This window comes from Lepidochelys kempii, chromosome 11 (genome assembly GCF_965140285.1).
Source record: "Lepidochelys kempii isolate rLepKem1 chromosome 11, rLepKem1.hap1, whole genome shotgun sequence".
Classification (NCBI taxonomy): domain Eukaryota; kingdom Metazoa; phylum Chordata; order Testudines; family Cheloniidae; genus Lepidochelys; species Lepidochelys kempii.
Window position 1 is genome coordinate 53,230,563 of NC_136390.1, and position 22,692 is coordinate 53,253,254.

A 22,692-nucleotide genomic window follows, 5' to 3' on the forward strand; every position below is an offset into this window, starting at 1 on the left:
AAATTACAGACACAGAAGAGAGAAGAATTCTCATCCAAAGGCTGGGATGGGGAAAGATGTAGCTGCTTTGCAGCTGTTACTCCAGTTTAAGGGTTGGAGTCATCTATGTAGCACTAAAGCAGCCTCCCAAGAGTGGGGGAGGGTTGGATTTGGAGGATTTATGTAGTACTGGATTCTCTAGTCGCACCTACTCTAATGCTCTCCACATAGCACTCTGTCTGGCAGCATGCAGGGACATACACAAAACACAATGGTGGAGTCCTCTCAGCTCAGCACAAAATAAATGTGTACACTGATATGGCTTATTGCTACCATAGTATGCTTAGAAAATTACAGTGGAGCCAAGCAGTTTTCTGTGTATCTTTCTGTGTAACACTAGTGCTGCAAATGGTTCTTAGAGACACAAAATTAATAAGAATATAAATGTTTAAGTGCCAAGGGACATACAGTCACTTTCCAGTAAGGTAAGTGTCCTCAAACCAGTCAGGAAGTTAAGGAGAGCTCTGAATTTGATAGTGGGTAGCCTGTTAACTCCTCATGCTGCATTTCAAAGTAAAAATGAAAATTGATGAGGAGCTGAATTATGCACTCAGTGTCCACACATTAGCCAGGCTGTGGGGATATTTAGCAGAGAAATTCATTTTATCCAACTCAAAAACCCCAATAGTTGACTTCTGTGAAGTGTTACCTGTAATTACTGGTCCACCAAACTCTCCTAGAATGTAGCATCACAGCTACCAGCAGTCTCAGTGCAACTGCTTTGGAATTACATGCGGTAACACAGGACAGAATTTGGCCCAGAGTGTCTACATCCATCTCTTATCCATGTCAGCCATCTGGTCACCTTGGTGATTTCTGAAGAACTTTCCTTTGTCTTCTGTATCTTCCTTTTCTGGATAGAAAGTGTAGAGACAGCTTAGTCTAACTTTTTTTAAAGAACTCATTGAACAGGATGCAGGATGCTTCATTGACAGTTTTTGACAAGAAAATTTAAGTAGCTGCTGACTAGGTATTTGGTGCCTTATGGAACCTTCACCCATGCAGCATGGATTGAGTGTGACTTTAAGTAATTCTTTCTTATTGCTGCAGGGACATTAAGAAAGTATACCCAACCTTCGTTTTGATTAGTTTTACACAATGATTATCAAGCTCCCACAGATGCCTAATGAAACTCTTAACGTATTAAGAAGCTAATGCTCGATGCTAATTGAGTATGTTGCCTTTAATGTAGCTGGAATTTTTAACTGCACATAAGTTTTGGCCTGTTCAAATTGTGACTCTAAACACTGAATTAAAAATAATTACAAAGCTTTGTCTGGATTTTGTTTGTAAATTAACTGTGTGACTTAGACTAGGCATGCAAGCAACCATGTTCCTTTTAACATGTTGAGATGTGTACTCTTAAAGGGCTTGATCTTTCACGCACTAACATGGTGCAAAAGGGCATGCCCACCTGATGAGTGGCATGTACTATTCAGCAGGTGCACACACAGCATTAGCACATTCTCTGCACTGTACTTGGCATGATGTGCTGGCACCTGTACCTTCACCCCAGAGGGTGCCTAGGACCTAGAAAGGGCGTGTCCGGGAAAAGGTGGGGTTGTACACAAGGCATGGCTGGGGCAATGGTGTTGACCCCTCATGTATGCCACTAAAACAAGGAATGAAAGACATTTAAAAAAAAATAGATGTAGCTCAGCCTCCAACCTCACAAAATGGTGAGCAGCTCTGTGCCACACTGAATGTTGCCCTCACCATCCGGAACGTCCCTTTTCACATCTCCCTTCATTCTCATGCTGCACTGAGCCCAAAGCCACCAAAACCATCTCAGTGCAATTCAACCACGAGCTGAATTTGCATTGCCATCTGAGCAGTAAGTGTGGTAGAGCTCTCCAGAATCTTCTTTGTTCTGAGCCAATCCAGCTCTACGGTCTTGCAAGATTCTTGTCCTCATTGCAAGAATCATAGATGTCACTGGTGGAAAAGAGCTAATAACCTTCTCAAACTACTTGCCAGTGCAGTGTATGCTCCTATAGAACTTAGAGTGCTTTTTCCCAGTCTAGTTTTAAATGCCTCATTTGATGGACTTTTCATCAGGTCCCTTGGGGGATAATCTGATAGGCCTCACTGTCATAAAAGGTGTCCTGACTATTCATCTCCAATTTCCCCTTACTCTGTTTCATCCCATTATTCTCAGTTACGCTTCTTAGTTCCGCTCTAAAATTTTCTGTTCCTCTTTGCTGCTTCCATCCTCAACACACCTCAGCTCCTTTTAAAGCTCTTTCTTCATATAACAATCCTCCCCAAACCTTATTTTCTCTTCCAGCACTATGGGGTTACTCCCCACAGTGCTGTTTATGCCTGAAAATATAGGGCCAGGTTTTTAAAGGTATTTAGATGCCAAGTGGGATTTTCAAAAGCACCTATGCACCTAAAACTCATTGATTTCAATGGGTGATATTAGGCACCTAGATGCTTTTGAAAATACTACTAGGCACCTAAATACCTTTAAAAATCTGGCCCATCATGTCTAATTGGTAAGGCTGCAATTTATAAAAATCATTAGCTTATTGTAGGTTGAGCGGGGCAAATAGTGAATGAAATTCTTTGCCAATAACTTAGTTAAGAAATATCACCCCTTATTAAATTATTCAATAAGTATTATTTGATCAGCTCTGGGGTTAATAGGAAACAGTTAAAAAATGATGTTAAAATAGAGAGAAAATGGTGTGGCAGAAATTAACTCTGATGATTTTGTCTTTAGATCTGTTAGAGAAGTCCCGTGTTGTTAAACAGCCAAGAGGTGAAAGAAACTTTCATATCTTCTATCAGATATTATCTGGTGCATCAGACGACCTGCTTAGTAAGTACTGCACCTCTGGTGTTTATCAGACATTATTACTGCTTTTTGTTTTCCTAATAAAACACTCTCAACCAATATTTTTGTTTTGTGTGAAGAAAGGTATTTTTTAACTTACTATTTATTATTATTATTATTACTGTTAGTAGTAGTAAATATTTACGTTGTCGTAATCAAGGTCATGGTCAGGATTGGGGCCCCATTTTTGCAGGATGTTGTATGAACACAGAAAAGAGACCATCCTTGCCCTAAAGGGCTTGTAATTTAAAGATCACTAGGTCAATTTAATATTAACTATTTGTTAATAGCAGTTATTCATATACTGTCCGTAAGGGTGAAAGAGAGCCATTAACAAGGATACCTGACTGATCTTATTTTCATTCAATTCATTAGACAAACTTAAACTTGAACGGGATTTCAGCAGATATAACTACCTGAGTTTGGACTCTGCCCGAGTAAATGGAGTGGATGATGCAGTGAACTTCAGAACAGTTAGGGTAAGATTAATCCAAGACACACAACTCAAAATTCGAAACCCTCAATTCTGCAAGTGGGTCTGTACTAGAGGGGATCCACCTCTGCTGAGCCATTTTCAGGACTGGGGCCTTAATCAGTGTTAAATGCACTTTTCTTGCAGCTGTATAGTATGCAATGAGTTTTAGATGTAACATTGGTTAACCAAAGTCTTGATAGAGAATAGTTTGGTTTTGTACATATGCACTTAAGAAAGAAAAGCGTGAACTCCAGTGATATTTTTCTCCTATTCTGTTGCTAAATTTAAATTAATCCATCAGCGTTTTGTTGATCTATTCATTTATCTTAGCTTTTCAAATTTGTTATGAGTCTGAAATTAGAGTAATTGGTCTATAGGCAGTTAGGAAAAAAAATCTTTATAAAAACATGAATTACTTCAGTGCTCTGGTATGGACACTAGGGACAGATTAACATTTATGCCGACTGAGTTACACAATTCTCGCAAACCTCACTTCGTATCCTGTGGTGTAATTATCCAAGCCCAGTAATTTTTTCATATTCTTGTTATATATGTTTGGAAAATGTTTATATTCTGTGCTGTTGTATATAAATGGTGGATTTTGCAAGTATGATCTATTTGATTAAAAATTTATATCTTTGTCTCATGATTTTTTCCCCTTTTCCAGAATGCCATGCAGATTGTTGGCTTTATGGATCATGAAACACAGTCCATCTTGGAGGTGATAGCAGCAGTTCTGAAACTGGGAAACATTGAATTCAAACCTGAATCTCGAGTAAATGGTTTAGATGAAAGTAAAATCAAAGATAAAAACGGTAAGATGACACTGGTGTTAAGAAAAAACCTAATATTTGAATAGTTCATTGCAAATTCTGTTTCTTGTAAAGATACAAGATTTACTCTTGCTCTTGTAGCTGAATTAAAGTACATTACTTCCTTTTTTATTCTGAACATCATCTGTAAATAGATTTGGTTCAAATCTCTCATATGTAGTGTTTCAGTCAAAATTTGGCTTTTTACAAAAATGTCTTTTTCATGAACATTTTCTAGATTTTCCATTTTATGAAAGCTTTCTTCTGAAATATTAAATGGAAGAAATTGATTTACTATAAACGGATATAACGTGTTGGTTGTGCCACTGTATTTTTTCAGTTAATATTTTTTGCTTTCGTACTGCCAATGTGTAACTTGCTTATTCACTTATTTCGACCTTTTTTTGTAATTGGTACATTTTGAAAAGTTGATGTTTGTTTTTGTGTGTTTGAAAGTTCTGTTTCAGAAAAAAAATTCCACAGAAGATAGGGAAAAAAATGGCCTCTTACTGAAATGTAATGAAACGAAAAATGCTTTCAGACTTAAGATTTTTATGGAATCTTTTTTGTTATGGTTTTCAGCCAACTTTATATGGGGTGGTGGTAACACTCAACCAAAACTTGACAAAAAATTATTCTGAACAAACTTTCCACTGCTTCGAAGTTAAAGAAGATAATTAACTTTTTGTGTGAGGTAGTGTTGGGTAAGGTTAGCCAATACAAATACGGTGATATGAAAGTGTTAATTGTAGTCACACTTTTTGCTTTCATAGAGCTCAAAGAAATTTGTGAGTTGATAGGGATCGATCAGTCAGTGTTGGAAAGAGCCTTTAGCTTCCGAACGGTTGAAGCCAAGCAAGAAAAAGTCTCTACAACGCTAAATGTAGCTCAGGTAAAAGCAGATTCTTATTGATTTTTCTTTTCTGTGAAATATGTAAAACGTTTTTCTTTTCCACAAGGATAATAAGGATTGTGGGTTTTTATTTTTTTATGTATCAGAAGGACCTGAAAGGTTATTTTAAGGGGTTGTTTTGTTCTGATTTTACTTCAGATATATCAAATGTAATTTCTGGATTGCTGCTTGTGGGTCTCAGAGGATGTATGTTGTTATCTCTTGGAAATTAAAAGTTGCTGAATCTCTTACTTTCTCCATAACATTATTCAGAAATTGAAGTTAAATGGTGCTATTAAAACAAATTAATGGCTTCAGACAGTCTGACAAAAAGTCACTTCCCCTCTCACCTCTTTAGCTTTTGTTCTCTTGGCTCCTGTGACTTCATTAGATCATTAATTCTTGACTTAGGTTTCTCAGTCACTTAGTTGCTTTTGAAAATTTTACTTTTAACCAGAAAACTGAACACTATTTTATGTCACATGCTTGAGGCAACATTCTTTATTTAAGGGAAAGAATTATTTTAAATAAGTGCTTTCTGCATAGCAACCAAATAAAGTTACTGCTCACAAAGCACTTCCAAATAAAATATTTCACTAGTAAAACTTATCACTGTTTTCAGTTTCTTTCCTTCAACACACATTTTGAATGTTCAAACACACTTGATGAACATTTTGCTTTTATGACAGTCATGTCCACAAGAAAAGGGTGTAGGAAGCTTTTCCTACATCTTGTGCAGAAATGTGGTTAACTTAAAATATCCTGCTGTGGCAGACCATCTTTCATTTTGAACAGCCCATTTGGTTTCACAGGATTTATGCGCTCTGGGCGGTTCTGACATTTCTTCAGCTAAAATGAATAAATTCAACTTTTCATATTGTTCCTTTTTTCTTAATTTCTTAGCTCCTCTCCCTTCCTTCTCCTCTTGCTTCAGCTAATGATATCGGTGGCGAGCCAGCTTGGAAGTTTGTACGTGAAGAATGTAAGATATTTTAGGAACAGGAAAGGCCGTCTGGTTGCATTTGCCACTCCTCATTCTTAGTTTATTTTAATCCAAGCTTCCTGCTTTTTCACCATAACCTTCAGTCCTTCCCCTGCAACAAATTTAGGTGTCTCTTGAAATCACTTACACTGTTTTAATTACTTGCCCAATAGCTTATTCCATACGCTTATTTCTCTTGTCCTGGAGTAGTTCTGCTTACATTCTCTGTTTACTCCTTATTTTAGATTATCTAGTTTTAGAAGCCCAAACCAGTCTGTATGGGTGGACATGGAAGGGAGTGAGGGTGGCTTTTAAAAAAGATAAAAATCACTTTCTGAATCCTTTTACTAGTTTTGAAACCTTCTGTGAAGTCAGCTTGGATCCTTTCTTTTTCTAGTAGAATAAACTGAACTCCCTAACTTGTCTTCATAACTTAAATTCTTCAGAACTGGTAAAGTCCTTGTTGTCTGATGCTTCACCCTCCTGAAGGCACTAGTATTCTCCTGGTGGCGTTGTGCCTCTTACAGCACAGTATTCCAGATGCGGTCTAACTAGCATGTTACAGTGACTATCTCACCTCTTGTAGTGTATTTTTCTGTTGATACAGTTTTCATCTTCCTTGTTTGTGTTTTGTTGCTGCTTTACATGGGGCTGATGGTTGAAATGTGTCTCTCTCCTTTTTTTTTTTTTTTAACTAATAAACTCCAAACGCTTCTAATTGATGTGCTGGACAATTTGTCCACATAGAGCATACGTGTATTTTTCTATTTTGACCTGAGAATTTGTTATCTTCTGTCTTATTCACTTAAGTGATAAAAATTCTGATTTCATCCCTCGCTGTTTCCTGTTTAATTTTATTCAACATCATCAAGTCTGCTTGATAATGTGCATTTCTGCTGCCCTGAACCTCCACTAGAAACTTAACTTATGGGGTCCTGAAAAAATATCTGAGAAGAGCACGTAAGTAGGAACCTGTCAGAAACAGATAGAAGAAGGGAGACTGCAAAACTTTCAATAAACAACCATGCTTTTGGAGTTTTTAAGACAAATTGAGGACTGCTTTTCATTCCTCTCTTCTCCCTTTGCTGCTTTTGCCCATCTCTCTCTCCTTTCCTTACTGCCTCCTCTCTCTCCCTCTGCCATCCCTTATCTGTTTTCCTATTTCTCTCAACTCCTCTTATTGCTTTCTCAGAATACATTAGTGTGAGGACTGCTATATTCCCCTGGTCCGCAAATAACTAGATTCATAAAGTTTCACCTCTTATAAAGGTTCCCAGGAGCCTGTTCCTCAAAAAGAATGAGGAACCCGCTGGGGATATATAAATTGTAGAGTCATTTTATCAAAGACAGAAATGTGAAGTTTTATTAGATCCACTGTTTTTCTGGTCCCTTCAGGCATCTCTTAAGTATGTGACTACTCGAGGCAATCCTATTAACCGCTGGCTTCAGTTCTCTGTTCCTGCAGTGGAGTAAGGGAGGGGGCAGGTTGGGAAAGATGTCTTTAAGCCAACTTTGCTCCTCTTGAATTCTTGGTTCTGTTGGGCCTATCAAACTGCAGGCATAAGTGAAAGCAGCCCTAAGGCAACTCTGGCTGCAAGGCCTCTTTGGATTTGCCTACACTGTAGTGTAAGACCAGGGTTTCAACTCAGGCTCAAGCCTAACCCTTCCATCTACACACAAATCGAGTGGCCCCTGGTCCCAGGACTCCACGCAGGTGGAGCATCTGAGCCTGCGTCAAGCCAGGACCCAGGTTTCAAGCCCTGTTGGTTTGCAGTGTCAATGCAGCCCCAATGGACTTGTGCTCTGGGAGTCTGCTGAAAGTATCCCACAATTCCACAGGCCAACTTTCAAATTGTCAGAGGACAAAGAAGTTTTCCCACAGGCTCCACGAACAAAGGGCTAGAGCAGCCACATTTTGGGAGGACCCTCGGAAGTCAGTAATATGGGTGGTTAGACTAGCACCACAGGTTGGGACCCAAGGGTTCAACAATTCCTAACCTACAAATGAGTGTAGACACTCAAACCTTAGGCTAACAAACCCAGGGTCTGCTAGCTTGGGTTCTGCTGACCCTGGGCTTACATTGCAGAGTAGGCATACTCTAAAGGTGTATCTACATTGTGAATAAATCCCTTTGGTACCCAGTCTGAGCCTGGGTCAGCTGAATTGGCCTCATGGGGCTCAGGCTGCAGGTCTAAAAATTGCAGTGTAGACAGCCTGGGCTCTGAGACCCTCCATCTTCATAGGGTCTAAAAGCCTGGGCTTCAGCCTGAGTTTGAATTTCTACACTGCAATTTTATAACCCTACAGCTTGAGCCACATCATTTGACTAGGGCCAGCTGTGGTGGTGCTGTGGGTCTTTTATTGTGGTAAAGACATACTGTAATGGGCTGTTGGCCATCTGAGACTAGCAGAATGCAATGTGCTCTGGCTACACTGTCTCCATCTCTAGCCCTTACCAAGTCCCTATGCCAAAGGTTGGGAGGGAGAACACTGTAGAGCTGTTCCTGCAGCCTTATTCTGACCAGGTAGCCCTCTCATGCTGAACATATTCCTTAGAAGTCATTTCCACCCTTTTTATAGCACTTTTAAACCACTGGAATAGCGCACATGGTTCAGAATTAGCCCAGTATTTCTAATGTTTTCTTTCTTTCTTTTGGCTAGGCATATTATGCCCGTGATGCTCTGGCTAAGAATCTGTACAGTAGACTGTTTTCCTGGCTTGTTACCAGAATCAATGAGAGCATTAAGGTAATTTTCTTATATGCCCATAAAGAAATCAATATAAATAGATGAAGTGAGTGGGGACAGTAAAACTATACTGGTCTGTTTTACTTTTTTGTTCTTATGCACTAGTGCAGGGTTGCAGGGCTGCCAGTGCTGGAGGTGAATATTTGTATCCAAATAAAATCTGTGTGCTTGTTTTCATTTTTAAACTTATGAAAATATTTATATTAACCATTTTTGGAAAACCAAACCTAACTTTTTAGCCTAAACAATATGCCTATAAGGCGCATTTAACGTATCTTGACCACAAATGCTAAATATACAGAACAATAACTCAATCTTCTCTTAAAAGGCACAAACAAAAGTCAGAAAGAAGGTCATGGGAGTACTGGACATCTATGGCTTTGAAATTTTTGAGGTAAGTGCTTTAGAATACAATTTAAATAGAATTTTGCATATCTATAACAAACTTTACAGCTATTACTAAAGCTAAATCTAGTTGTTCATGTATGTGTAATCACAGTTTCACCTTCTGTAAGTTAAGTCTAGTGTGTCTTTCTAAGTACACACGATAAATGTAAACTGAAGTTAGGTGGTCATCTTAGTATGCCTTGCAATTATAGCACAAATTTATCAAAGCCAAATTGAATATGTTGCATTGATACAGCAGGTACCACTGAAAAGTAAATATTTACTATGGTACCATTCTGAACATAGGAAATATTGTGGTAATGTCCATGCTCTCATACAAAATTTGTCTATAGTACATGTTCTGTGTGTGGCCTTGAGGCTTCTTATAGATATCTGCAAAGAAGGTTCTTTTCCTTTACAAAAGAAGACATCTTTTCTGCTAGAACTAAAAATAAATTATATTTCATTTCATCTCAGTACACTTAAACACTTAGATTTTTTTGAAGTGTTTTTAAATGTACTATCAAAAGTTCTCAGTTATATCAAGTGAGTTAGCCTGATGCTGTTAGGTACAGAGATCATGACTGAATTGTTTATTCTGGCAAACTTTATTTCAGGAGATTTGAATATCTAGTTAAATATTGTACTCTAATGTTCCAGCTAAGAAACTATGGGGAAAAACATCTTGTCTGTTTCCTCCTTTCCCACTTTCTCACAATTTCTCTAGGAGACCAGTAAGTGCAGTTACTCTCAATAGAAGGTAGGAACAATCCACCTGGATTTATCTCTTCCCAATACTTAGAAAGGGGAAGGTAGTATATGCTTCATTTCAGATATATAATGAATCAGAGTAGTCTAACAGTTTTGTAAAGAGAAGAGATATAGCTAATATTTGAAACAGGTTTTTACTCAAGAAGATAATATTTAGTTTCCTGAAGATATGAAGAAATTAAGAAAATGTACAGTATGGGATCAATCTGGAAGTAACTCTTAGTAGTAGGACTATTTGGAGATGGTGGTAGTTATATTCCTTTAGAAAGTTACACAGTAGAATGTTACTGTTGTTGGCAGAAATTTTGTTTTAACCAGCTGTGTATGTGCACTTGATTAAGTGTAGGGTGAGGGGGAGTTTAAAAATGCTGGAGTAAATCTGAGTTTGTGGACTGTCTATGGATTGTTAAATTGAATGCAAAGAAACAAGTTTTTTGTTGGGTTTTTTTTTTTAAGAAGTTTGACATTAGAAAAATAAAGCCATAAAAACAAGTAGTTAGACGTAAGGACACAGTTTCATAGCAGCAAAATAGAAGACTACATGCTTTTTTCCTCTCAGATGTATATTGAACTATACTATAGTTTATAAAATGCTTAAAATAATAAATTTGAAAATGGAGCAAGTTTGTTCATTTAGTGTCCAATCCTACCAAATGCTGAGCAACCTCAACTTCTATTTAAGCAGATAGGAGAAAAAGTACTCTACCTCATGGGATTAAACTCATAGGGTGAAATTCACCGAGGTACACAGGGCAATCAAGAGTCATTTGCATCATGTAAGTGTCATAGTGGAACCACGAGATATACAGCTGTATATTAAGGGCATGATCCAATGCTCATTGAAGTCAATGGGAACCTTTCCATTAACAATGAGGAGTGTTGGGTCAGGTCCTAGTATATGGCTTAGATTGTGTAAATTCTAAATTTTAAATTGTAAGCTATCTAGGACTATTCTGTTCTATAGAGGTTTTTGTACTGCACTCATCACCATTGTATCTGAGTGACTTCCAGTAGTGTGTTAAGCAGTGTGACTACACATCTGTCATGTATTGTTCTTTCATCTTCTCCCTAAAGGAAGAAGTGTGTGCAGTAGTGTGTCTTGTTTTGGCAGTGTTTTTTATTTATTTATTAAACAAATATTTGTGTTGCTATGTGTTTGTATTAAAGAAGGCAGGGTTAAAGAACGTGCATTGCACTTGAAGCAGAAAGAGTTGAGGTTTGTGATGCTCCTTAATTCGTGGAAGAATTCATCCTGCAGTCATGAAAGTTCTGTCTCCTCCACAGATAAGCTTTTCTCTTATTGTTGAGAGTGCCATTGTGACAGAGGAGTGAAGCTGTCAACTACAGTTGTCATCCAGGAGTATTAGATGGTCTTTTAGGTATCCTGGGCCCAGGCCTTTGGGCACTTGGAAGATAAGGACGAGACCTTGAGCTTGATTTGAAATTCTATTAAAAGCCAGCGGAGAGAGCAGAAAACAGGTGTGATGTGCCAGTTGTAGCCTGTGTTTCTGAGGAGATGCTGAAGGGACAACAAGTATCTCTTTGTTATGCATTTGTACAATGCCTAGCACAACGGGGTTCAGATCCCGGCCTGGGGCCTCTTGGGGTTACTATGATCAAATATTAATAATATCAAATTTAACTTCAGAAACCTTTCAGGAAACAAGGGTGGCTTGATATCAGAACTGAAGATGGTCAGGAAATTTTTCGATAGAATATTTTGCCATTGAAAAATGCTGATTAGTTGACAATGAAATGTTGTGGAAATGAGTCAACTTTGATGACTTTTTTTTTGGTAGGGTGAAGGTGTTCTGTTTTGAGCTTTTTGGAATGAAATGTTTTGATTTTTTTCCTTTTACAAAATAGTTTTTGGTTTATTTTGTATTTATGTAATATAAAATTTTTAAAAAATCAAAATTGGAACAAAACATTTCAGTTTTGTCAAAACAAAATGTTTCAATTGACCTGGTACTAATTTTTGTGCAGAATTTCATTTTCTGAGACATTTCAAAAAATTTTGTTCTGTTTTCTGTTTCAAAATTGTGTATTTTCCTTCAAAAAGACCAGTCCATTTCCCACCTGGCTCTTACTGGAACAAAATCCAAACACTGAAATTATTAAATTGGTAAACAGGTTTTAGTCAATTATACTTTTATAATGAATCTGCATGAAGTAAGTTCAATTAAATAACAAAGATATATGGCAAAACCTGAATTTATGGAGCCTTTTTATAAATGATGGTACTGCACATGTGCAGTCAAAGACAATTAAGGAAATGCTTATAAGAAATGGTTGCATAAAAAAATCTAGCCACCATCAAACAAAAATACATATTGGTAAAACTAGTTATCAAATAGTAAACTAATCTGCTGTAATTGAATGAAATATTATGTAATATATGCAGTACAATACATCGGATGAAGTGAGATAATCATCAGCAACATCTTTTATATTTTCTAGCTTAAATGGTACAGTTCTTCTGGATGGATATTTTACAAATGGATTATTATACATGTAGAATTTTAGCTGACATATAGCTAATGGCAGTGAATTTACAGAGCTAATTATTATTCTTAGTATTTCCAGGAAGTGATTATAAATTCCCCTTAAGAACCAATTAGTACATGTTTTGTTATCTCTTAAATTAACATGCACCGTCTTGAAGGTTAGAACTACAGTAATGTACATGATGGATTTTGATGATAAAAGTGCATTGGGAGTGCCATTCCACCTGCAAACCTGTAACATAAATTTGAAACTTGATTCAGTGTGTTAAAAGTATAATTGCTTATTTTAAACTAATCTCAAACCAAATTAACTACCACTTGGGTTAGCATTAGTGCACCTTCTGTTGATTTGGATACCTTTTTAGACTGCCTTGTAAAAGTGCAGCATTAATCCACAAGATGTATTTTCTGTTGCATGTGTTTTCCTGTTTATCTTTAGTTAATGTACAAAATATAAATATGTGCTTTGTTACATTTATAAGATCAGCTATATGAGAAATAATGGCAGGAAGGTGGAGGAGGAGAGATATGTGTTAGAAACTACAGGAGGCATGGTACTTATTTTTTTAACTTTTGCCCAACCATTGACAAACCAATATATTCTGTGTGTTTACTGATGAAGGATGAAATCCTGACCCCCACTGAAGTCTATGACAAAACTTCCATTGACTTCAGCAGGGCACGGTTTCACCTGAAATGTTTAAATTGCCTATGAGGGCCTATGAGAGTATCAGACTAATTTGCTTGTAAAACGCTACCTGTTTAGATTCTAATTACAGTGCTTTTGGAATACCTTATCTGACAGTTCACTTCCATTGCTAAAATTTCCCTGGCTGATCATATTTTTCCTGTTAAAAAGTAATTTCTCTTATTCAGCATCACTGGGTTTAACTTTTCAAAATACAATGGAACTTTTGTGAAAATTTCTAATGATTTTTCTCCCAGCTCCCCCTAGCTTCCTTTCGAGAAGTTTGAATATAAAGCTAGCTGGGTTGCTTCTTGGGGCTTTGTTCAGTTGATCGTGTTTGCACTGTGACAAAAACTGACTTGCTAAAACAAAACAGAATGTAGCAACTTTTCATTATTCTTTAGGCAATGTCTATCCATTTTTATATACTCAGTGTTGGCAGAAAAAGGAACTAAAAACATTTAAAATTCTGAGTGACTCCTCCCATAGCCGTTCTTTCTGGGAATAAACCCCTATAGTCCTCTCTTGCAACCCATCATCTCTAGATTCTGCTCCTTACAGAAATGTCTGTGCAAATCCCTTCAATCTTAGCTCACAGAAGAAACCAGCTTGTGAAGTCAATGGAAAATATATGCCAGAGCAAAGACTTCGTTTCATGACAAGTCACAAATTCCAGGTTAAGGACCATTATAAAGCATGGAAAGTGTGGTGCTAATCTGATAACTGTGACTGGAGATGGAAGGAAATAGACAGGTATTTCCCCAAACACTAGACTGTGGTGTTGAAACCAGAATAAAATATTACCACCACATCATATTGTTCTCTTGGTTTCTCCAATTCAGTTCGAATAATTTACCAGGCTTTGCACAGGTGTTTTTAAAATCATGTGTCATCTGGACAGTATAATAGTGGTTGAATTAAAATCTGGACAAAACAATCAACTCCAGAAAACTGCAACCTGTTCACATGGTAAATGACCCATCATCAGGACCAAATGAATATGCATGCACTTCAAACATCATATGATGATAGCTGAAAATTGAGCACCGTTGAGAGAGATGTGTAAATTCCCTAGCAATTTTCCCTTGAAATATTCTATCCAAACAGACTGCATGGCAACACAGTATTACCTGAAATCATGTAAGAAACATGCTCCTTTATACTTTGCCAGAAAGCATTTCACATTCAGCAGTTCTTCGTACAAGTAAGAGAGTCTGTGGCAGAGTACAAACGCTTAATTGGATGCTCTCAGAGAACTCTTTGGTTTCCACCATGAATGGCAGCTGATATTATGCTACCCACAAACAATTTTTTACCATTGTGACACCTTGATAATGGTCCCATCCATCATCACATAAAAAAATTAAGTTGGATTCACTTCTGTAAATGTAAATAATATAATTACATAAGCCATCATCCTGGCTTTAAACGTAGATAACATCTGTGCTGAGATAATGCCATAAGAAATGTAAAAGAAGATAATGTCATGATTGGCAACACGTCTTTCTTTATTAGAGTTGTGTTTTCAATGAATGTTGTTTTTTTTTTTTTAAGAGAAATGCTCAAATAAGAGGGTGAAGAATTATATTAAGGAAGGGTGGTTTTGTGTTTATAGCAGAGAAATAGGCTTCAGAAGATATGAGATCTATTCTCAGCTCCATCACAAGCTTTCTGACACCTTGCCTAAGTCTCATACCTTGTCTTTGTCTAAGTTTCTCCCTCTGTAAAATCGGAACAATAACACCTACCTCTTGGTGGTTGTAGTGGAATATGTTGGGCTCTTTAAGAGTAATTGCTGCTAGCCCAGATGATACAAGGGCGTACTCCTTCAAAGAAAAGCAAGCTGGAAAATGTGGTACCAGAGGAGTCACGTGATTGCCAGGACTATGTAAGATGAAGCATGCTACTTAGGGAGAGTCCAGACACAGACAATGCCTGCAAGAAATTATTTCCTCACCACCTTTTATTCCCTTCAGGCCTCTAGATAGGCTTCCTCCAAATCCTTCCTTCACCTGAGCGCTCCCTAAATGAACCCCAAAGGCTTTTTTCCTGTATAGTCCTGGCAATGGCATGAGCCCTCTGATACTACGCCTTCCAACAATCTCTCCTATGAACTACATCTCCCCACATGCTCTTCCATGAAGGCTTGAGTCCCAGTAACATCTAGGCTAATGGTGTCCACTTTTAAAGAGCTCAGCACACTTTGCTACAGTGGTATTGTGATTGTTATGAGATCTCAATAGAGATGCAGTTTTTTAAAATTTATTATGAGGTGGCTAGCTAATAGATGGAAGCATTGTATCAACAATTCATCTGAAAACACAACTTGTGTATATACTGTAAATATATAAATCTCAGTTCTAGATATAAATGTTTCATTTTTTATACATACACAAGTCTATTCTGATACCCATCAACAGAGAAAGGGTACTGAAAAATTGATTGCTGTGCTGGTGTATGTGTACTCAGTCAGTTGTGCAATCTACAGAGCAAAGCTCAATCAAGTATATAAGAGTAGAACTAAGTCTTAAATCTGTTGTTTATCATGTGCATCTGCTGGCTAGCTTTGTGAAAGTGGAACACACAACATGGTAAGCCCTACATAAAGAGTATTGCTTGTTCTTTGTTTTTTGGTTGGATTTCTAGATGTCAGAGAGGAGCTTTTAAAATACTTTTTATAAAATAACTGATTTACTGAATTTTAACTTTTTTTTGGTTAAGAAATAATTGAAGCTCATTATGTAATATTCATCACTGCTGTAAAACATGTTGATTGCGTGCTTTTCATGGGTTACATCATAATTTTAAAGATGAGCAAATTATAGAATACAGAGAAACTCTGAGTGTGCTAAAGGGCTTTCCCCTAAAGCAGTGATTAGTTCCATGATGTGCAAATGGACCAACACTATTTAGTAGGTCCTAGAATCTGTGATTCTAGGATTAATTTGCTAACCTGTGTTTGTGATGTGATTATATCTGAGTTTTCTTTGTGTAACACACACACGTTATGTTTGTTGGCGACACAGTTGATTCTTGCCCCTACCACTCACTACTTGGTTTTAGCCTGCATATGCCAAAAAATGCAGATGAGAGCAAGATGTGTTCAGTGGGCCTGAGTATCTTCCTTCGCTCCTGAACTCATTGGGTGTTTTGTCATTGACATTAATAGGAGCAGGGGCAGGCCCAGTTAACTGACTGTGGGAAATGTGAAATCCGTGTGATTTGGGCGTATGTTGTTGTTACTGCTTTAATTATACATTTTGGTGTAACTAATGAATGGGAATTATATTTTGGAAGTTTTGTGACTACGGATATCTGAAATATGTACATTTAAATGTCATGCTTCTAGGGTTCTTTGCCTAGAGAGATATTTTTACAGAAATATGTGCGCTTAAAATCTGCTTTCCATGAGCATTTTTTCCGTAAAGTTTGATCACGTGAATGTTCATGAAAGTGAACACAAAAGTGGGACCATAGGGAATTCATCTTGACATCCAAGTAAAAATTTGTGGACATGTTTTGTGGAATTTGTCAAACTCTTTTAGCAATACTGTGGTAGTGTAGTTTTTCCCCTCTCAAAGAAAAAGTCCAGGGTTTTTAAAAAATCAACAGTTGTATTGATAGATGTGTTATAAACACACAACAGTCTGTATAGAGCTTCTCTAGAGTGTGCACCACCAGAGTATATAAGCTTTTCCCAGGGAAACTTCAATCCCTAAAGGACTTCAGGGAATAAATACTGAACAACAAATACCTGTGGAAACTTCTCAGGGGTGAAAAAGTTAGATTGTTCTGACCTTAATTGCATGTAAACAACCATTTTCTGTGGCAGGAAGAAATGATCTCTCTTTCATCCCTTTCCCTCTTATTTGCATTCTTATGGCAACATTCCCACCTTCCTAGTATCTATATTATGTAGTTCCTCCTTTACAAATCAAGTCTCACTTGCACATCTGTTAAAATCTCCATCCTTCCAGCAGGACCTCACATCTGGATATAGGTTAAATCTTCAGGCCTACTGCTTGGTTCATCACGTCATTCCTTTCAGTGAACCAAGCATCTAGGCTTTCCTTTATGGTTTCCCTTCCCAGCTCTTTTTCCTCTGCAATTTTTGGCAGTAGCCTACACTGGTTGCCAGAGCTGCCCTGGATCCTCCACCTACCGTGAGGAGGGGGGTACGCTTTTTGATGTTTAAGTTGGGGCAGAGGAGCTGTGGTACAGATAAAAGGAATTACACATTTTTGGGAGTGTAAGAGACCAGAATTCAGTTACCTGCTACTTTAAAAAAAAAAATTAACTAATATGTTAATTTTAAAGGAGCCAGTTCTGTTGCTTTGGATACAAGCTGGCACAATTCTGAACTTTTTTTTTTTTAAAGTTCAACTTTCCTATAAAGTAGTCTTGTTTGTGTACTATTGTGTTTTATGTATTAAAACAAACAAACAAAACCTTTTTGAAATTTAACAGTCTGGGGAGTGTGTGTGGGGAGAAGATCTTCTAAGGCACAAATGTGGGTTAGACATCCAACTCTCATTGACTTTCAATGGGAGTTAGGCAGCTAACTGTCTTGGTTCCTTTGAAAAATTTCTCTTGTAGTGTACCTCAAAAATAGACACACATGTTGCCTATGATGAGGGAAAATGTGATAGTATAAAATAATTTGATAGAAGAATATCCCCTCTCTTTATAATCTGTAGCAACTCCTTTAATTAAGAAAGTAGCCTGTATTGTCTTCAACAGGAGTACAAAGCTTGTCTTGTTTCGCCATTGCTTCTAGCTTAACCCCATCTTCATAGTGCTGGTAGAAATCATAGGTGCAGTTATTTTTACATCTACATTTTCATGGTGAGTTGCCATAATATACCTGAAATACTCCTGCAAATCCTGTCTAAACCTATCAATGTCTTTCCTGCTTTTACTAATCTGACAACCATTTTCAGTTTAGCCATTCCAAGGCATTTCTGCCTGAGGCCACTCCGTAAACTTTGCTTCAATTAACTCTTTTTGGTAAAAATCTCATTCTTTTGTGTCTTGTTTGTGGTATCTACTCAAGCCAATATCCTTTTAGGTCAATATCCTTTTAGCCAATATCCTGTAGTTGGTTTGTTTGGGTAGAATTTCAGACAACTGTGAAAAGAAATGTCTTTCCTCAAAGTATAACTTAGATTAACTTAAAAAAAACAAAACTTGATGTCTGTAGTTGCAGTTATCTTGTATTAATAGTCACTAGTGCTTGTGGAAGTTCAAGTACACTTTCTCTTGTATCCTTTATTGTAATTTAAATTTTAGCCATTGACTCGGTCATACGCGCAAATGTCAATAATAATAAGGATGTCCTGTTTAAATTGATTGCTAGAGTGGCAAAATCAAGTATCTTGATGGTTTTAAATAAAATTTAATTTTCTATTTTTGGTGATTTGCAAAGGAAAAAAATATGTAGATTTTTGGGTTTGCTTTTCTTTAACAGACAATCAATATGATGGATTTTAAAAAAAGTAAATCTGAAAAATGTTTCAATGTGTGAATAATAATAAACATTTTATATATGTAACATACACACACTTTTAGTCAGTAGAATTTAGTACTAATCACTTTTCCATATGGAGATGCGTATATTAAGGATTATGGAATACAGTTTGTGAACTAGAAGTCCTGTCTTTGTCCTTGTAAAAGGACAAAAATAATCCCTCAGGAAGAACATTCTTTTGGTGGTGCATAGGGTTACCTGACTTGGGGATATGGTCTGTATCTCATCACTGTTTTGGCCAAGGAGATATGTCAGTTTGACTCTGTTCTCCTCAAAGGCATCACTCTTGATATATTTAGTTTATCTACATATGTCAAACTTTTACCCATTCTTCCTTAAATGTGTTGTAGCTCCTTACCCTGTAACGAGATTTATCGATTAATGGTCATAGGGTCATATAGGTGACTGTCCAAGTCAAATGCTGCTCACTGACTAGAGAGAAGTTTAGCATGGGAGAACTCCTGTTTTAGGTCACGTTGCCAAGTAACTAAAATAACTATGCATGCATCTCTACGTAGGTAACATTTAACATTCATACTGCATTTTACATCTTCAGTGTGATGTACAAACATGAATCTATATCCAGCTATAGAAATGTAAACGAAAAGATGCCACTGTACTACTGTGTTTATATCTGTCAGCACTCATTCAGTGTAGCTTTGTATACTGTAGTGCTACAGAAATTGTATAAGGACTGATTGCAATTTATGTAATTTGTCTTTTTGAAACAGAATGCAGTAAGTATGACTTGTTTGCAGTGTAGTTTTTATGCATGCTACGTTTTTAAACTTCTCTTCTAGAGCTATGAAAAATTTCCAAACCCTGATCTGTAATTAAGCTTTGAAGGACGTCAGGATCTGAAGGGGCTGCAGAAAAAAATTGGGTATGTCTACACAGCAACTAGACACCCAGGGCTGGCCTGTGCCAGGCGACTTGGACTCACAGGGCTCAGCCTGTAGGGCTGTTTCATTGTTGTGTGAATTTCTGGGCTCGGGCTGGAGTCAGGGCTGGAGTCCAGGCTATCGGACCCTGTGAGGTGGGTGGGAAGGTCGTAGAGTTAGCCCAAACCGGGAAGTCTACACAGCAATAAAACAGCCCCCCAGCCTGAGCCCGGCAAGCTGGAGTTGGCTGGCATTGGCCAGCTACAGGTGTCTCGTTGCTATGTAGAGATAGCCTGAGAGATCAGCTTTGATTTTGCTTTAGCTTAAACCCAAGTTGATATAGGTAACTATGCTACGTCAGGTTTCAGAGTAACAGCCGTGTTAGTCTGTATTCGCAAAGAGAAAAGGAGGACTTGTGGCACCTTAGAGACTAACCAATTTATCTGTAAGGAGAGTGATCACTTTAGATAAGCTATTACCAGCAGGAGAGTGGGGTGGGGGGAGAGAAAACCTTTTGTCGTGATAAACACCCATTTTTTCATGATTTGTGTGTATAAAAACAAACATCTTCTGTATTTTCCACAGTATGCATCTGATGAAGTGAGCTGTAGCTCACGGAAGCTCATGCTCAAATAAATTGGTTAGTCTCTAAGGTGCCACAAGTACTCCTTTTCTTTATGCTACTTCAGCTTTTCCTAATCTGCTTGAGTGTGTTCTTAATCATGGTTTTAGTGTTTTAGCAACTAGTTGATTAAACTGATGTTTAAAAAATTGCAGGTTTTTTTATTATCAAGAAATTTGTAAGTGTAACTTCAGCTTCATAGGTATTGTGCAGCAGATTTGTTGACAGGTGTAACTTCATGGTTTAGTTCGTTACGCAAATATCAGTCCTCCAAAATAACCAGAGACATAGCCATATTAGTAAAAAAGTAACATGTTGGAATGTCTTTAATTAAGAAGGAAAGAACAGTAGTAATAACTAAAACTACTTTTACATAATTGTAAGTAAAATCGCTCTAATAGATATGCATATTCAAGGTGTTAATGAGTTATGAACACTTAGTAAGGAGAAAATAGAGCCTAGAATGTGTCTTTTTGTTAATAAACACATTTTAAGCATGTATCAGAAAATGTGTAACTGGACATTGGTTGCCCTGATTTTAAGATAATTGGAATAAAGATATAAGCTAAAACCTTTTAGAGTGAAATCCTGGCCCCTTGGAATTCAGTGGCAGTTATACCAATGACTTCAATGGAGCTGCAATTTCATCCATAGTATTTAGGAACTTGTCCTAATGATAGCTTCGCAGAGTCTGAAATGTATTATTTTGGAAATGTACTGTGGTGATATCCAAAATATGACATTCTGTAGTTTGATATGTACCACAGTGCCTCTGAGTGGCCACACACCCTGCTAATCAGAATCCATAGGGAAATGTAATATTTCATTTACTATGGACCTTATAACAATACTGATAATACACTTGTTTACTTTTATATCTGCTCTCTCAAGCAATACTGTAAATGTAAAGGCATATCAGTTTTTTTAAAAAACCATAATGTTAGAGCCTGCAGAAACTTCCCTTTAGGTGCTCCCAATGTACCACATGCTAGGAGTGGGTTGTTCAGGGGGAAGTCTTCTCTACATGGTCTCTGCTCTGGCATCATGGGAAATGGCCACATCATATTATAATAGCCCCATATTATCACCCCACCCTGAGGAAATGATGAGGAAACACCATAAGTCAAACTTGCAGTCCCTCATAGTGGGGAAAATCACATGAGAAGATTTGATCCTAAATTTTGAAATTATAATCCATTTTTAACAATGTATACATGGAAATGCCACCTTTAAAACCAGAGAGTAAACCAGTAAAGCTGCTTGTAGACTCAAGGCCTTTGCCGTAACTTACTCCAACTGAATTCCAGAGCATGTTACATGCAACAAATGAACAGAAATGTGTTGATTTGTTTTACAGGACAACAGCTTTGAGCAGTTCATTATTAACTATTGTAATGAGAAGCTGCAGCAGATCTTCATTGAACTCACCCTAAAAGAAGAACAGGAGGAATACATACGAGAGGTAATGTTCAAATTCATTTGTTGGTATGATCACTTCTTACTCACTCACCAATACACACCTTTTCCGGGCACAGTACCCAGAGCTCTCTTTCTGAACCTGAGCCTGCCATGGAGAGTAGCACTGTTTGTTGCCATCTGCTATCATAGTTCCCAAGGTAACTGCACCTCTGATCCCCGCGATAGGTCTCAAACCTCTGTTACCTTTCTCAGGGCAGAGTCCCATGACACATTCCCTTCTAGACTGGGGATTTAGGCTATGGTTCATTGTGATCACCTTAGCAGATTTAATGGTAGTTCACTACCTGCAGCCCTGTCCTCTGAGAGATGACAGGGTTATACAGTGACCAACCACCCTTCATAAAGCAAAGTATTATTTATTCAGAGCAAAAGTGTTACAGAGAAAATATACCTTAAAAAACAATAAACAGCTTATATGCAGGCCTGGCTTACAAAGTGTCGTGCATCTTCCACGTGGAGACCCTGGTGCAGGTTCAGAGACCTTCATGTCGTCTCACAGGGCCTGTCCCTCTCGTCAGTCTCATGATAGCTCTGTAAAAGTGTGTGTGTGTGTATCTCTCTATGTTTGACACAGGACTCCTACATCCCCCAGTGTCAGGCTGGTCACTTGATACAGTTTTCAGTCTTTTGACTGGCCTCTTGAACCAGTCTATGCAATTTTCCCAGGAAACCCTTTAGCTCCTTCATAGAGCTAAAATACAAAAGAAAATGCACTTTTATTTCACAGTATAATCTTGTTGGCCGTAAAATACACTGAACTTTCAAATAGATGCATTCTTAGTGACAGATGAGTGATCGTTCCAAGGTCAGTAAGGTGGATGAAATGGGATGAAGTGTGGTGGAAGTAATTGCATATAGATTTCTATGAGGGTATGTCTAAATCAGTGGTTCTTTACCGGGGTCTGGGGACCCCTGGGGGGCCGCAAGCAGGTTTCAGAGGGTCCGTCAAAATAAAGCCGAGAACAGGGCCGGCATTAGATTTGCTGGATCTCAGGACAGAAAGCTGAAGCCCAGGTCCCGTCGCCTGGGGTTGAAGCTGAAG

The 22,692-nt window shown here is 37.7% G+C and overlaps 1 protein-coding gene across 7 annotated transcripts in view; it reads left to right on the plus strand.

The window, feature by feature from the left end:
* MYO1B (myosin IB) overlaps nt 1–22,692 on the plus strand; it is a 180,269-nt gene that overhangs the window by 116,867 nt on the left and 40,710 nt on the right. For all 7 annotated transcript variants that reach the window (XM_073306214.1, XM_078847999.1, XM_073306213.2 and 4 more), the window contains 7 exons: nt 2,765–2,863; nt 3,254–3,357; nt 4,021–4,168; nt 4,939–5,057; nt 8,702–8,788; nt 9,117–9,182; nt 21,529–21,633. In XM_073306214.1, the coding sequence (XP_073162315.1) occupies nt 2,765–2,863; nt 3,254–3,357; nt 4,021–4,168; nt 4,939–5,057; nt 8,702–8,788; nt 9,117–9,182; nt 21,529–21,633 (728 nt within the window). The remainder of the gene's footprint in view (nt 1–2,764; nt 2,864–3,253; nt 3,358–4,020; nt 4,169–4,938; nt 5,058–8,701; nt 8,789–9,116; nt 9,183–21,528; nt 21,634–22,692) is intronic.